Here is a 15,981-nt window from a genome sequence, read left to right as displayed (position 1 = left end):
TTTTAACGGTTCAATTCCTTTTCGATTCAATTTAAAACAGTCAGATTTAACAATTCGGATCAAAAACTGATAGCTATACTAATCTTTGTACGTTACATTTGAAGAAGCAAGAGAAACATCATCTTAAACTCCTTTTAGTAAATGCACTACGATTAGTAGACTATTACTGTGCTCTTTAATTCTCACTACTACACTCGATTTAAATAAATTAAAAAAAAAAAAAAAAAAAAAAAATGACCCACAAAGGCCACAATATATCCACCCACTATCCTGTCTATTTTACTAAAAGTACAACGGGTCGAAATCAACCAATAATATAAGGTAAAAAGTAGACATCACAAAATTTGACCTACGTAAGAATTATATACCCAAAATTATGTTCTGTTTTAATCTGACCCAACGAAAAATTTGATGTGACTAATAATAATTGCAAACAAAAAATTATAATTACTATCAAAAAAAAAATACTACTTCGGTTTTAAATTGGTAGTACTTCATATTTACTCGGTATTACGTATAACACTATCTAATCAATTCCAAGTGTTACAAACTTACAGTTATTATGGAGTTAATAAGAAAATAAACAAGGGAACAGGATACGATCAGTTAAAACTCAGACCCTAACCATCTTGAAATCATACATAAGTACATAACTTGTTAACAATATTATCATCCAAACTAGTCACAAATCTTGGACACAAATATTGAAGGAATCAAAGTTTAAACTTATAACCTCTATTTCAAAAGGTCAAAATTAATCACTGTGCTATAATATTATTATGTTAAAAACTAGGATTATTTAAATTTATTTTTGATCCAAACTTAACTCAAACTAATCTCAATCCAAACGTCTTGAACTTCGACTCGATATTCGTATAATCGTAACTTTACAAACCTTGGGAAAAGAAGAGAAAAGAACGGTCTAAGGTTAGATTTGTCCAATTCATAGATACAACCGTATAGCAGTAGTGCCCGTAGTGGGCACCGAAGCAGTCATTAGGAGAGATTAGAACGGTAGACAGACAGACAGACAGACACAGAGGAAACTGAAAAGGAAACTCCAAACCAAATTAAAGAGTTTTCAAAAAAAAAAAAAAAAAAAATTAAAGAGAGTTCTTCTTTTTTATCAACTTATAAACACATCTCAACTCTTTTACTTTTCTTTTCTTTCTTATGGTTAAATTATTAATCACATTCATTTTCTTTTCTGGAATTATAATGTCAGAAATTTAGCACCCATTACTATTTTTCTTTGTTGCAAGATTAATTTTTTGGTAACTTCAAAAAACTGATTTTAATTTGACTTGCAGAGCACCCATGTCTTCAAAGTCCAAGTAAGTAAACTTCTTTTCTATTTTTTTTCCTGTCATTTAGATCTGATTTGGTTTTTTTGTTGCTGTTTGATCTTGATTTTTTTTTTTTTTTTTGGGTATTTGGGTGAAATGGGTTACTCTTAATTTCTGCTAATTTTATATAATTACCATGAAAAAAAAAACCCAATATCATAATTTAATTATAGAAAATGAGAAATTTTTAAATGGGTAATTACTGTTACTATAAAATATTATGATTAGTTGGGGTTTTTTTCCAGTGAAATTTGATGAGATTGTGATATACCAATTCTGATTATACTGTAAAAAAATGGGATTTTTTTTTTGTGTTGGATCTAACTAAAATTTGGACCTTTTCTAAGTTTTCTGTAACATGGGAACTAGTAATGTTATATTTATGCTTACTATTTTTGGTAAGTTGATCTGCAATTGCAATGTGTAATGATCACATTATGAACTATGGGCAGATCTGATACTCCCAGCAGCAAGTCTGCAACAACTACACCTAGAGTTGCCAAATTAGGTAAGGCAGGATCACTAAAATCAGATGCTGATTCACCTTCTCCTGTTCAGAATTCGCGGCTTTCGATTGATCGGTCCTCACCACGGTCTGTTACTTCAAAGCCATCCATTACTCGATCCACCACTCGAGTTTCGACACCAGAAGTATGTTTAACTGATTCCCTGATATCTCATTTTGAATTATGTTTTTTTGGTGTTGTTTTATCAGTGTAGGGTGTACTTAGATGTTGCTGGTATATTCTGTAGAACCCATCTGTTAAATGAAAGTAGTAGTAAGTGATAATTTTGTGACTGGATATCGAAATTGATTGGTGGAATTGTAAGCTTTTGGGTGCTAATGCTTTTTCTTTTGTATATATAGGTGTATTTACAAGTTTATTTGATGATTTTTTGGTTGGTATCTACTGTGAGAATAGTAGTTTCAGCTACTCAAAATCGAATGTGATTGGTTGGAATGTGATACTCTTTTATGGAAATTGAATGGGATTGGCAGGAATGTAATATTCTTTTGTGGGAATTGAATGGGATTGGTTGGACTGTAATATTCTTTGATGTGAATTAGTATATAATGTATTATTCTGATGCAAATTTCTGTTTTTGTTCATTCAGAAGCCACTGCCGCGTATTTTTAAGCCATCAGAGTTGCAGGCCCAGTTATCAGCTGCGCAAGATGATCTGAAAAAGGCAAAAGATAAGTTACATTTGGCTGAAAAAGAGAAGAATCATGCTCTCAATGAGTTGAAAGAGGCAAAGAAACAAGCAGATGAAGCTAATAAGAAGCTTGAGGAGTCTTTGGTGGCTCAAAAGCAAGCCGAGGAGAGTTCAGAGATTGAAAAATTTCGAGCTGTTGAATTGGAGCAAGCAGGAATTGATACTGCACAGAAGAAAGAAGAGGAGTGGAAAAAAGAGTTAGAAGCAGTGAGGAGTCAACATGCTTTAGATATGACTGCTCTTCTCACAGCTACTGAAGAGCTTCAAAGGATTAAGCAGGAGTTGGCGATGGTTACTGATACTAAAAATCAGGCTCTTAGCCATGCTGATGATGCCACCAAGATTGCTGAGATTCATGCTGAAAAGGCCGAACTCCTCTCAGCGGAGCTTGCAAAGCTGAAGGGTTTGCTTGAGTCAAAGGATGATGGTGAAGATTCTGAGAATGGGTTAGTTGCAGAATTGAGATCAGAATTGGATTCTTTGAGGAAAGAACTTGAAAAGGCTAAGAACTTTGAACAAGAACTCCATGAGAAAGATAAATCTTATGAGAAGATTGTGGAAGATTTGAATTCGGAGCTGAAAATCCTGCGGGAAGAGCTTGACAAGGCAAGGGCATGTGAGCAGGGCTTGGTTGATAAGGAAAAGTCCTATGAACTAACAGTGGCAGAATTGAAATCAGAAATGGCTTCTTTGGAAGAAGAGCTCAAGAAGGCGAAGTGTAGTGAGCTGAATTTTATAGAGAAGGAGAAGTCTTATGAAAATGTTGTAGATGAACTTAAATCAGAGTTAAATTCTCTACAACAAGAGTTTGAGATAGCGAAGGCCTTCAAGGTAGAGTTGATTGAAAAAGAAGAGTCCCACAAGACAGTTGTTACTCAGCTACAGTTGGAAATTGATTCCTTAAAGAAAGAGCTTGAAAACGCTAAGTATTTCGAGGAAGAGTTGGCTGAGAAGAAGGTATCCTTTGACGTGACTGTTGTGGAGCTCAAGTCAGAGATAGATTTCCTGAAACAACAGCTTGAAAAGGCCAAGGATCTTGAAGAGGATTTGGTCGAGCGAGAAAAATCAAATGAAAAAACTGTGAGGGACTTGGAATCGGAGATGCATTCTCTACAGCAAGAGCTACAAGTGGCAAAGGGCTTCCAGGAGAAGTTGGTTCAGAAGGAAGAGGCTTATGAGCAACTAAATGTAGAGTTGGAAGCTGCAAGGATGGCTGAATCGTATGCCTTAAATTTACTAGATGAATGGAAAAGCAGAGCTGAGGAACTGGAATTGAAGGTGACAGAATCAAATAAATTGGAGAAATCGGCGTCAGAATCAGTTGAGTCAATTTTGAAGCAGCTTGAAGGAAATAGTGACTTGCTACATGACGCAGAATGTGAAATTGCAGCTCTTAAGGAGAAGGTTTCACTGTTGGAAATCTCGCTTGAAAACAAGAAAGTAGATTTGGAGGAATCGGAGCGCCATCTAGAGAAAGCAAATGAAGAATCTAGGGAGGCAGCTAAGAAGATGGAATCTCTTAGGTCAGAGCTTGAAACTGTGATGGAAGAGAAAGCCCAGGCTCTGGAAAATGAGAGGCTTGCAGCTTCTAGTGTTCAGGACCTTTTAGAAGAGAAAAATAAACTGATTAATGAGATGGAAACATTGAAAGAAGAAGAGGAGAAGAGCAAGAAAGCAATGGAAAGCTTAGCTTCAGCTTTGCATGAAGTTTCTGCTGAAGCAAGGGAAGCCAAAGAGAGCTTGTTATCAAGTCAAGCGGAACATGAAAACTTTGAAACACAAATTGAGCATCTGCAGCTGGTTCTTAAAGCAACAAGTGAGAAGTATGAGGCCATTATTGAAGATTCAAAACGAGAGATCGATCACCTTACAAACACAGTGGAACAATCGAAGATAGATTTTGATATCCAAATGGAAGACCTGAAGGAGGTTTTGAAGGCATCGAATGAGAGGTATGAAAGCATGCTTGATGAGTCCAAGCAGGAGATTAACCATCTTACAGAAATGATGGAGCAATCAACATTAGAGCACCAAAACCAAAAGACCGAGTGGGAGGTAAAAGAGCTGGAGCTGAATAACTGCATAAAGAGGCTAGAAGAAGAGAAATCAATAGTTGAACAGTCGGGGCTGAGTTACGAGGACACTAAGGCTGAGTGGGAACAGAAGGAGCTGCAGCTGGTGAATAATGTAAAAAGATCTGAAGAAGAAAAGTCCTCAATGGAAAAAGAAATAATGAGGCTGGTGCACTTACTTAGGGAAGCAGAAGAAAAAGCTGGTGCAGCACAGGAGGAAGGATCTCAGTTAAGGAGTTCGCTCAGGGAAGCAATGTCAGAGACAGTTTCCTTAAACGAAGCCCGTGATGAAGCTGAGGCTGAGAGTTTGAAGTTGAAGGACAGCCTGCGTGCTAAAGAAAATGAAATGCAAAATATGATTAGAGAGATCGAACAGCTTCGGGCTGCAGAAGATGCAAATGTCTGGAAGATAGACGAATTGACCAAATTGCTTGAAGAAGCCAAGGCCTACCAAAGAACCCGAGAAAATGGTGAGCTCTCAGACAGTGACAAAGAGTACGATATGCTCCCAAAAGTGGTAGAGTTTTCCGAAGAAAATGGACATTGTGGCGAGAATATGCCATCAGTAGAGTTTCTACCTCAGCAAACAGAAGCAAGTGAAAAGCATTTGCCTGTTGAACTGAGCAATGGTGTGAGCAAGGGAGCCAAAACTGTTGATGTTTCAGTTGAGCCTGAGAATAAAGATAATGGTAAACCCACTGTAGTAGCAGAGAATAAAGAGATGCCAAGAAATGAAACCCCAGAATTTGAAGCAAAGATGTGGGAAAGCTACAAGGTTGACAAAGATCTCTCGACTGAGATGGAAACAGAACAAGGTTCATTGGACGACGAAGTTGATTCCAAGACCGAACCTGCTGAGACCATTGATCAGATGAATGAGCTTCCGTCAGATAATGGTGCGAACTCTGACTCCAAAAAGAAGAAAAAACCTTTATACCGGAAGTTCGGAAATCTACTCAAGAAGGGGATTAGCCCCCAAAAGTAGGCCCGTTTTAGGAACTGCAAGATAGCAGGTAAGAATATGTTTGTTCTTTTGGCTCCCTTTCAAATGAGGAAGTATGAAGGACTGAAAAGCCTGTATTATGTGTAGATTCTTTATTTCTTTTTTCTTAAGCATGTAGTATGTGATTTCTTTTTTTTTTTTCTTTATCCCTTGGTTTTACCCTTTGGCTTTGTATTCGACAGAAAGGGATTATAAATTTGTTCTACATCAGTATGTTTATTGCTGGTAAAACATGAAAGTGATCTGAGTTTTTGTCATTTCACTTGTAGGCTTATTCTTTATATATATGATCATTTGCTTCAACGAGGAATTGGCTGTTTGTGCTGTTGTATTGTAATGATGTTGTGTACATTTGATTACATGTGGTAGTACACTAGTACCTTAATTGTACGAGTAATTGTTTTGATTGATACTGGCGATAATGCATCATAAGTTTTACAGATTATGACTTTGTATGCAGCATATGTTTTTGACAGTCTGATTGTAGCAGTACTTTGCCTTAGCTGACTTTATAACCAGGCGAAGATGGACCAGGATGTTGGCTCAGTTAAGTTTTGCCCAGAAATGAGTAGCACAACAGTTAAAACAAGATGTGTGGCCGTGTGCGGACTGATGGTGGAGGTTCTGTTGTGTACTTCAGAATGCCTTTCGCCTATTTGTAATATCGATTTTATTCTGTTGGTAGTGTTAACTTAATTGCCAGAGTGATAAGGAGTTTAAAGGGATTGTGTTCCTAGTTGGTTTAAGTAATTTGACCAATTCATCCAACTATCCAAGTGAAATATAGAAATAGTTTGCAAAGGTTTGTTGTTGCCATTAGGTTTCTCATACAAGTGCTTTTGACTTGAAGGCCCAACTTACGGGCAATTTTGTTTTGTTTCTTTGCTCAAAAGACCTGGTAAAATTCCCATGAGCGCTACTTACTCGAATATATTTTATTTAGGTGACGAAATTACCTTAAAAAAGAGTCATATAGGGGGATAATTCATTGAAAGGGAAACTAATTTACTTTCTAATTTTTTTTTTGAAACGTTTAAGTTTAATTAGTTAGCTTAATGAGTGTTGTAAGAGTACTACAATGCCTATGAATCTTTGATCAAAATTATTAGGTGCATCCGGGTGTATAGTGCTCATTGTGCACCTCGTCAAATTAACAACATATGTTCGTGTTCTTTAGCTTGCAAATTATTACTCCGCTTCAGTTGTTAGACGACGGCAAATTAAAAAGGGGTACCGAAGACTAGAAGAGGATTAGAGGAGAAATCAGAAAGTTCGACATAGATTAGCCAAAGAACTCTCAATAAATTAATGATGATTACTACTTCGTATATCTTATTCTGGTAGTCCTAACGGGTGTGACACAAGCCCAAGTCTAATGATCAAAACCGGCCCTATATCCATAGAGTAAGTCCAAGGCATACAACTATCATGGAACATGGATCTTTTGCTATGTCAACTATCAAGACCCTCTCAAACATCAACATGGTGCCAAAAACAGTTGAAATGAAAGGAATTGTTCAAAGCAATGGATTGGGAAGGCTATTATAAATGGATATTCGTAAATCCAATTCACTCGATATAAATAAATGGACGAAAATCCGCATTAAACGGATGAAGGGCGGGTGACGGATCGGGTTGGATGCGGGTGGGGCTCCGTTCCATCCATCACCCGATCCGTCATCCGTATCACCCGATCCGTCATCCATCCGATATAAATCACTCCCTCCGTCCCATATTATAGTTCCTGTTTTCCTATTTTGGAGACCCAAAATATTGTTCCTGTTTCTATTTTTGGATAGTATGTAAAGACCATTATACCCTCATTTTTTATAACTTTATTCATTGAATTTCCTAATTCACCTTTAAATTATCCACTTGCCTTGTACTTTTTTTCACTTTCTCTCTCTAACTTTTGTCTATAATTGTACTTTTTTACTTTTCCCCTTAAATTGTTCACTTGTCTTGTACTTGTGTCTAGCTTTTTTCCACTTTTAATGTACTTCATCCACCTTTTCCTCCCATTTCTGAAATACCGTGAAAAACACAAACATGAACTATATATTGGGACGAAGGGAGTAGTTTTTCAAAAAAAAATTTGACCTTATATACTCTACTTGTATTTAAACAAAGTCCCTTAATAAAAAGTAGACCTGGCAATCTTGACCCAGACCCGATGACCCGACCCGAATGACTCGACCCATGACCCGAAATTGACCCGAAAACAGTGACCGAAATTGACCGAAACCGAAATCAACCCGACCCGACCCATACCTGACCCGAAGTGGAATTGACCCGACCTTGACCCAAAATCCGAAATGACCCGACCCGAAGTTGACCCGAGACCCGAAGTGACCCGAGACCGAAGTTTTCCTGACCCGATACTCAAAGTGATCCGACCTTTAACTTGAATTAATTGACCCAAATAGACTCGAAACCCAAAGTGACCCGAACTAAAATTACTTTATACCTGAAATGACCAGAATCTATTTAAGCAAACGATTTGACCTGAGCAAACTAAAATAGAAAATAATCGCAATCAAACTAACTTAATTTTTTTTTATTAATTTGTAATGTGTAACAGTGTAAGTATTTTACATATTTTGAGATTCTTGGAATACAAAATCTTCTAGGCCACTTGAATAAAAAAACGATTCCTGACCCGAAATTGACTCGACCCGAATTGACCCCGACCCGACCCGACCGAACTCGACCCGAAGTGTTGACTCGATACCCGACCCGACCCGATTATCAGTTGACCAGAACTCAACCCGAAATTCAAAATGACCGACCGACCCGAACCTGACCCGACCCGAAATGACCCGACCCATACCCGACCTGAATGACCCATTTGCCAGGTCTAATAAAAAGTAAGGAATGCTATGTAGCTTATCTACAGTAACATTCCACATTTGCCCTTGGTCCAAGTGAATTTGTTGCCTGGCTCTGTCTTCTTCCTTTTCCTGAATCCCTCTGATTTTTCATTTTCTTGTGTGTTTTTAACCAGAAATTGCTCCCATCTTTTCAATTTCTAGCATCCTCTCTCCTCTTTCTCTCTTAATTTCCTACCCTCCATATCTCCAATTCTCAATTATTCATCTAATAAACCCAAATTTTTAGCAATTGATGGTTACAATAGACGGCATCGTCGAGAGCGGTTTGGAACTCTAAATTTTGGACCCTCGATCGAAAGGGGTTTGAAAAGTGCTCTCTAAAACTTGCAGCGGCTCCTGACCTATGTCTCTTCCAATGGTGGTACCATTTTGTTTAGATCATCAACTTCATTGTCTAGGGTTTTGCCTTACAATTTCGTTAATTTGGTATGCTACTCTGTATTCCATTTTCATCATTTCAATAGCTATTCTTCAATTTTGCCTCGATTTGTGGGTGTCTTTTGTGAATCCTTGACGAAGACGACGATGCCTTCATTCTCCTGGTAATTTCCCCTTTTGTACTCATTTGTTAATTTTTAGGTTTTTGAATATTTTTCGATTTTTATTGATTGCTTATTTTTTTTTAAAGGTTTTTTTGGGTAGAATTTCTAGGTTTTCTGAATATTTTTCGATTTTTATTAATTGTTATTTTTTTGGTTTGTTTCGGTCGAATTTCTAGGTTTTATGAGGATTATATGAACATTATTATAGGCCAGAAATCTCATGATTAATCAGGACAAAAACTAAATTTTCAATCACTACTGTAAATTTCCAATTACTACTGTAAATTTCCAATTATATGTAAGTATGTATGGGTTGAAAGGAGTGTTTGCATAGAGAAAATACAGTATAGTGGTTTGTCAGTCTAAGGTTGATTGCCGAAATTTTTTTACTAATACCAACAACATAAGCCTAATTGATGATAGAAATCCTTGGTTGAATTTCCTTGAAGACATAAATTTTGCTTCTTTCACAGAATTATGACTTTGTTATGTACTTTGGCTTAAATTATTAAGCTACATTTCATTGAAATTATACAGCAAGGAAAGAAAGAATGTAGCTTTTCTAGCTTATAGTTTTATCTACTTATCTTGGATCTGATGATGTTGAAGTAAGCATCTTATATTTTCATTTGTTCTTATTGTGTATTCTTTTTTTCTAAATGGGTGTCACTCATGCCCTGGTAACTAGGGGGTGCTGGTTTTATTGGATCACATGCAGCACCAACACTTTTAAGACATGTATCATGAGACAATTGTGGTATCCTCTCCCTTTAATCATCCTTACTGTCCACTAATCTTTCTCGTGGGAACCTAGCTGCTGCAACAAATTTTTCCTAAACCAGGAAAACTTCAGTTTGATATGGGTTGCTGTTACTCAAAAGTGTTCATTTGAAGTACAAATAAGATCACCAGTGTAAAATTAAGGCATGAATTCAGTACCTTGTGACTGTGATCAGGACGGAAGGAGTAGTAACAGGCTTTTGTAATACAATTGCTTTAGGTTTTAAGGTTTGGGTAATTTTTTAGTGTTGTTTGATCTTCAGATTTGATGATTATGTTTTGTGTATTATTTTTTTTTTTTTTTTTTTTTTTTTTTTTTTTGTTGTTGATGTGTGTGATGTGTTTTGAGAGATTTTGGAATAGCTCTTAAGAAATGCAATCAGAGTAAAATTCTTTTGATTTTAAACCTAAATTCTGTTGATTTTAAATCAAAGTTGTATTCTTTTTCATTTCAGAGTGGTGAGTATATGATGTATCATTCTTCAAAGGAAAATATCTGTTATTGTAACTGGCAAACACTTTCAAAGGAGACCTCCTCTTGAGTTAATCCACTTTCAAAGGACAAGTAGCAAATATATATCTAATAAGCATGTAGAACATGAAGGTAATTTGAGATATTGTTTTTGACTTACTGTTGTATATTGTTGCCAGAATCATTGCATCACTCCATTAAAAAATATTTGTATATTGTTGATGATGTGAAAGATAAATTGGCATTCCTTTTTCTTGTTGATTGGTAAGTCTTGTCAGCTAAGTGTTTAGTTATTAGGTTTATGATGCTCTTTTTATATTCTGGCCCTTGTTAGGTTTTTGTTAATTAAATTAGTTGTTGTTGGTAGGATTATCATAAGAATGATAAAAGATTATCGGAAGATCGATAAAAGATTATTATGGTTTGTTAGCTCTCCCAAATGGATGTAAGAAGTATCATAACTACCTTTACAAATTATGACAGTTTCTATTTGATGCATGCTATGTTAGATTTCAATATTAGGAGGAACTCCGTATTTTTTAACTGAATACTTGACCTTTAAGTCTCTAAAAAAAGGTTTTTGTTATTCTGAAAATGCCTAGATATTTCAGTTTTGATATTCTGAAAATGCCTAGATATTTCAGTTTTGATATTTTGAATATGCCAAGATATTTCAGTTTTGATATTTTGAATATGCCTAGATATTTCAGTTTTGATATTCTGAAAGTGCCTAAAGATTTTTGAATAGCTTTTAAGAAATGCATTCAGATTAAATTTATGGAACTATTGGGTAAAGATTGAAGAGTTTTAAAGGCGTTAGAATTTTGAAATTATTTGATTAATTTAAATTGTTGGGTTTTTTGTTTTTTATTAGTCAATGAGAGTGATTATTTAAGAGGATTGGGTTATTCTTCATATCTGAACTTCTTAAAAGGATTAAGTTAATGTTGCAGTTTTATTCTATAATGCAACACAATGAGAAATATAATGACATTGTCTTTTAATGCATGCTATAGTATTTGAGCCAACTTCACATCTTATCTTTATATTTATAAAAGTTAATATGGGACAGTTGCAGTGTATGATTTCTTCACCTTTTTTTTTAATTTTTTAATTTTGTCTTTCGAATTATTCGACTGCATTCAAGTGCCTAACCTTGCTTTTATCTTGCGTTTTGACAGTATTTCGGGCAGTTTGGGTTCATTATATTCGATTGACGGGAAATGCTTTGGTGCCATGTTAAGAGAGTAAGCTATGTGTTTGGGATTGGATTCATATTCATCGCTTTTTTGACTTTGATATAGTAAACATGTTTATGTAACGGAATTTTGCATGGGAACTGTTTCTTGAATTTATAGATACATAATGTTATACACGAAACTTTAAGGTGAACATGGCTTAGGTAAACCAAGGATCTAGCGTAAACATGAGATCAAGAAGCTATAGACGGGTGTTTATGTAATATGGTATTCTCATTAAAAATGTAATCTCTACTCATCATATCAAAGGATAAAATCGTACGATGTGAGTTTAAACACCAAAATCATTTCTTGACTTTAAAGTACATATTTAAGATGAGAAAACGTGAGCCACTATTTTTAAACATTAATTGATTGCATATGTGATTTTTCGTATGAATATTCTGCTCAAATATCAGTTCTAACCAATCTTGGACTTGTGACCACTTAATGTTTGTTCTGATTGTGAAACTACGATTTTTTTTTGTTTTAATCTGTTAATTTAATTTGCTACTGATATAACCTATTCTTGTGTGCTTATGTGACCTTGGTTTGTGTAATGAAGGAATATCTTATTATGGATTTTGGGTATTGATTATATTGTCAATTTGTAAATTGTGATGTAGTACACTATAACGTGAGATAGTATTTGTTTATGTTAGACTTTTGCACCTTAAGCCCAACCTAAGAGTCATAACATCGGGAGACATTTATTCAGCATGCCATGAGTTTTCATGTAGTATATACGATATATTTACCATGGTTGCTTCTTTATAAATCAAATGCAGTTATTTCTGGCTCTTTGCACCTATTTGAACAATGTAATCTGTGTGCAGGGATTTTTATCAATAGCAGAGGTGAATACCAAAGGTATAGTTCTTAGGTTTCCTATCAGATATATGTCAGGCAATGCTTTCATGGTGGTTCAACACTCATGGTTGCTCATCTAAATGAGAATCTCCATGATATTGGGGCTTATTCGGTACAATTGTGCATGGACAGCCAAGAAGTCAACCTCAACAATTGATAGAATTTCAAGGCTTTTTAGGAGACTTTTTCTCCAGCATTAGCAAATGAGAATGGCCAAGAAAACCTGCAACTAGAGCCAATTGGTGAGTTTTAGAGAAATATTTATTTATGTCATGCTACATCAACATTATTTCTCTAATTTATAAGCTCCAAGTTGTGTCTCATGCCTGCTGAACCTCCCTTCCCCCCCCCCCCCAATGTGTACAATTAAAATCTCTCTCGAGTGGTGGTGCATGAAGGGATTCCTCTACCTTTAGGAGAGTGGTTTTTACAAAGACTTATATAAAGTTTAGTATTGCAAGCAAGTAGAAAAAGATTTCCTAACCTTGTGATACATGGGAGATAAGAGAAAGAGGGGGAGGCAGGGAGATAGGAACATCTACATATTCAAATGCTAAACTTGTAGCCATTGTCATATTCGTAATTTTCTCTTTATTATTACTTTTAAAGGATCTTTATTTGAGATGTGTTTCTAAAACTGGTGGGATAGTTATTGTTACGTAGTTGATGCTTGATCATGCTTAGTCACTCTGACTTTATTACCTTTGATGGATGTCTAAGTAAAAGCATTATGTGATGGACGTTTTTGGGCCATTTTGTTTCATAAAATCGGTTTGCTAGGTGAGTACTTTGCATAAAGATAGTTTTGGGATTTCTATTGTTTCTTTTGTTGGGGTTGATGGTAAAAGGTATTATTGCTAAACTGGAGTGTAATAGAAATTAGAATTTCATTTAACTTTGTTTCGTATCTGAAAGTGTTGTTGATATCACAGTGGAGAGATCTAAATTTCTCTTCTTTTGTATGAATTTATCTATCGATCATTCAAATAAACATACAATTTTAGATTCGGTGTCTTTTACTTATGTATTTAATTTGGGTGAATGGTGAGTTTGATGAAGGAATAGTATGGGTCTTATCTGGCAAATAGAATTAGTTAGGATTTGGTTTTATGTGGCAACAAGAAGGAATGTTGCCTTTTGGATGGAAGCCAAAACTTGTGTCATTAATTCATCCAGTAATTTTCCACAAAGTTCTTATGCTGTTTGTTTAGTGTACACAAACTTCAATTCTTGTATGAAAATTTATGTCTAGGGTAGCTGTTTGGTGTGCGTGTGTGGTCTATACCTTAGCATTATGTCTAATTCTTTGGCTTTCGTGTATGAAAATTTTATGTCTAGGGCAGTGACTGTAAAGAAATGACATAATGTTTTTACTTGATGTGAAGTGTTTGGTAGCTAACAATTACGTTATTATTTTGTTCTAGGATAAGCATTCTCGTCGAGGATTGCAAGCAAAGGTGCATCAAAGGATGAAGCTGTTGAAATAAATGGGAGTCCTATTGCTTTGTTCTTTCAAAACTTGGCCTTTGTGACAGCCTGGTTACATGAATTATGATTGTATGATGATTACTAAGTTTTCATTGCAGTAATGAATATTTTGCCTTTAATCTTTTTGCTTCTATATTCACTTCAAGAAGTCCTTTGTTGGTTTAAAATCAAAGGTGCTAATGGTAGCTGAGATTAGAAATATTAATGCATCCTTCCATTTTGTCTTAATTTTGTATACAATGCGTAACGTGATTCAAAGTTCCCATGTAATAAAGTTGAGTATAGCAATATCAGGTTGACGAATGTTTGATTTCTTGGGGGATAAATGCCCTTTTGTAAACATAGCATTTGCTTTGGCTACTTTATCTTGCATTGTCAAGGAAAGAGGATGAAATGTAGAGTTATTTTTCTGTAGAATGGTACTTATTATGTCTCTTCAATGGTGGAGAATAACTTCTCTCAATTTTTCAAAGGTTGATGATAGGTTGATAACGACACGAACCGTTTTATCAGAGGGGTAGGCAATAGGTTTCTTGGCTATTAGTGAAGATTTTGGTAGATAAAATTGTCAATTGCTATTTCAATTAGGCATAGTCCAGCATGGAAACTATGAAAATAAGTCTATTTTCTATATCATTAATTGATACCCTAATTTATTTTTTGCATTACAATTTGCCATCACATGAATTGGTCTTGATGTCCAACTGTCTTAGGCATTGCATTTGTGAATTGCTAAACATCGCCCGCAAATCTTCACATAAAGCCACAAATTTGAAATGAAATGACATTTTTGCCCTCAACATCAAAAACACACTTTCATCTTAAAACACACTGTTATGGCTAATAAACGGGAAGTGGCGGCACCGGAGGCGGGAGGCGGTTTCGCGGTGGAAGTAAACAAAGTCGCCAGATCGCGAAGGAGCCGTTGTGGCAGCGCCCCACCCAAGCGCCACAACCACGGTGACGACGCCTGGCCAAGACGCCACCGCCACGGTGGCGGCGCTTGGGCAAAACGATGTAGCCACGGTGGCGGCGTCCAACCAAAACGAAAAATAAAAATAAAAATAAAAAATATACCGAGGAGGTGGCGCCTGGCCAGGACGCCACCACCGTGGCTGGGGCGCCTGGCCAGGACGCCGCCACCATGGTAGTGGCGAACTTGCCAACCGCCATTGCCATGGTGGCGGCGTCCTGGCCAGGCGTCCCAGCCACGGTGGCGGCGTCCTGGCCAGGCGCCACCTCCACGTTGGCGGCGTCCCGGCCAGACGTTCGCCGCCAAAACTTGATTTTTAACCACTTCGGACCTCGTTTTCCGGCGACGACGGCGGCTCTGTGGTGTCCTCGGCGATCCGGCGCTGTTCCACATTTTGGGTGAGAGAAAATTTCGTTTTAGGTTAAAATTAGAACAAGGGTAAAGTTGTCAAAAATTTATAAATTGTGGGCTTTATGTAGAAAAACGCGTGCGATGTTTAACAAGTCCCTTGCATTTACATTGAAATATGTTGTATATATGGGTAGTCTGTGCAACTTCTCTTTGTAAAATAGTTTCATTCTCAATGACTATGCAAAACGTAAATCAAATGCATACAAGGTAATGTACTAACCACGTTTTTCAAATGTGCTTTGCATGTATGAAGCTATGAGTAATTTCATTCTTTCGTCAACAAAAAAAAATTATTATGCTAATCTAGTTAATTGGGAATTCAAATTAAATGATAATTTTTTGCCACGATTAATTCCTTGGAGCTTCATTTTTAAGAAAAGCTTGAGTTCCTACAAATCGGAAAATATTTGTGGCTAGTTTAGCAAATATTATTCATTGGTTGATTGTTTAATGGGTTTTTCTATATAGTAACCTTGTTAATTTAACTTTTCTACGTTGTGCCCCAACTTATATCACTTTCTACACTGTAACCCCAATATACATTTTGTTTCCATACGGTAACCTTGTCGTTATCCCGCCGTTACAAAATTCCGGTAATGGGGCCCACTCTCCATTTATTAATATTTTTTTTATCGATTTGCGTATTGGAAAACCTTCCGTTAAAGGTTTTGGGGGCT

At 36.2% G+C, this 15,981-nt stretch overlaps 1 protein-coding gene and 1 long non-coding RNA gene across 3 annotated transcripts; both read left to right on the top strand.

The window, feature by feature from the left end:
- Positions 1–873: 873 nt before the first annotated feature.
- LOC110736219 (WEB family protein At5g16730, chloroplastic-like) lies at positions 874–5,998 on the top strand. The gene is made up of 3 exons (XM_021916385.1): positions 874–1,334; positions 1,799–1,997; positions 2,463–5,998. Exons 1-3 carry the CDS (start codon positions 1,318–1,320, stop codon positions 5,619–5,621), a joined length of 3,375 nt encoding a protein of 1,124 aa, XP_021772077.1. The 5' UTR covers positions 874–1,317; the 3' UTR covers positions 5,622–5,998.
- Positions 5,999–8,530: 2,532 nt separating this feature from the next.
- Positions 8,531–14,223, top strand: LOC110736210. Of its 2 annotated transcripts, none has more exons than XR_002514217.1 (5): positions 8,531–9,072; positions 9,761–10,456; positions 11,506–11,571; positions 12,399–12,674; positions 13,857–14,223. It is a non-coding gene; the product is annotated as an uncharacterized LOC110736210 (long non-coding RNA). The 2 variants fall into 2 exon arrangements; XR_002514214.1 differs by having other exon boundaries at positions 8,548–9,072; positions 10,308–10,456.
- The last annotated feature ends 1,758 nt before the right edge of the window (positions 14,224–15,981 follow it).

The sequence above is a fragment of the Chenopodium quinoa genome, unplaced genomic scaffold (assembly GCF_001683475.1).
Source record: "Chenopodium quinoa cultivar QQ74 unplaced genomic scaffold, ASM168347v1, whole genome shotgun sequence".
NCBI classification, from domain to species: domain Eukaryota; kingdom Viridiplantae; phylum Streptophyta; class Magnoliopsida; order Caryophyllales; family Amaranthaceae; genus Chenopodium; species Chenopodium quinoa.
The sequence above is the reverse complement of the archived record's forward strand: the minus strand, read 5'-3'. Positions and strand labels throughout refer to the sequence as shown.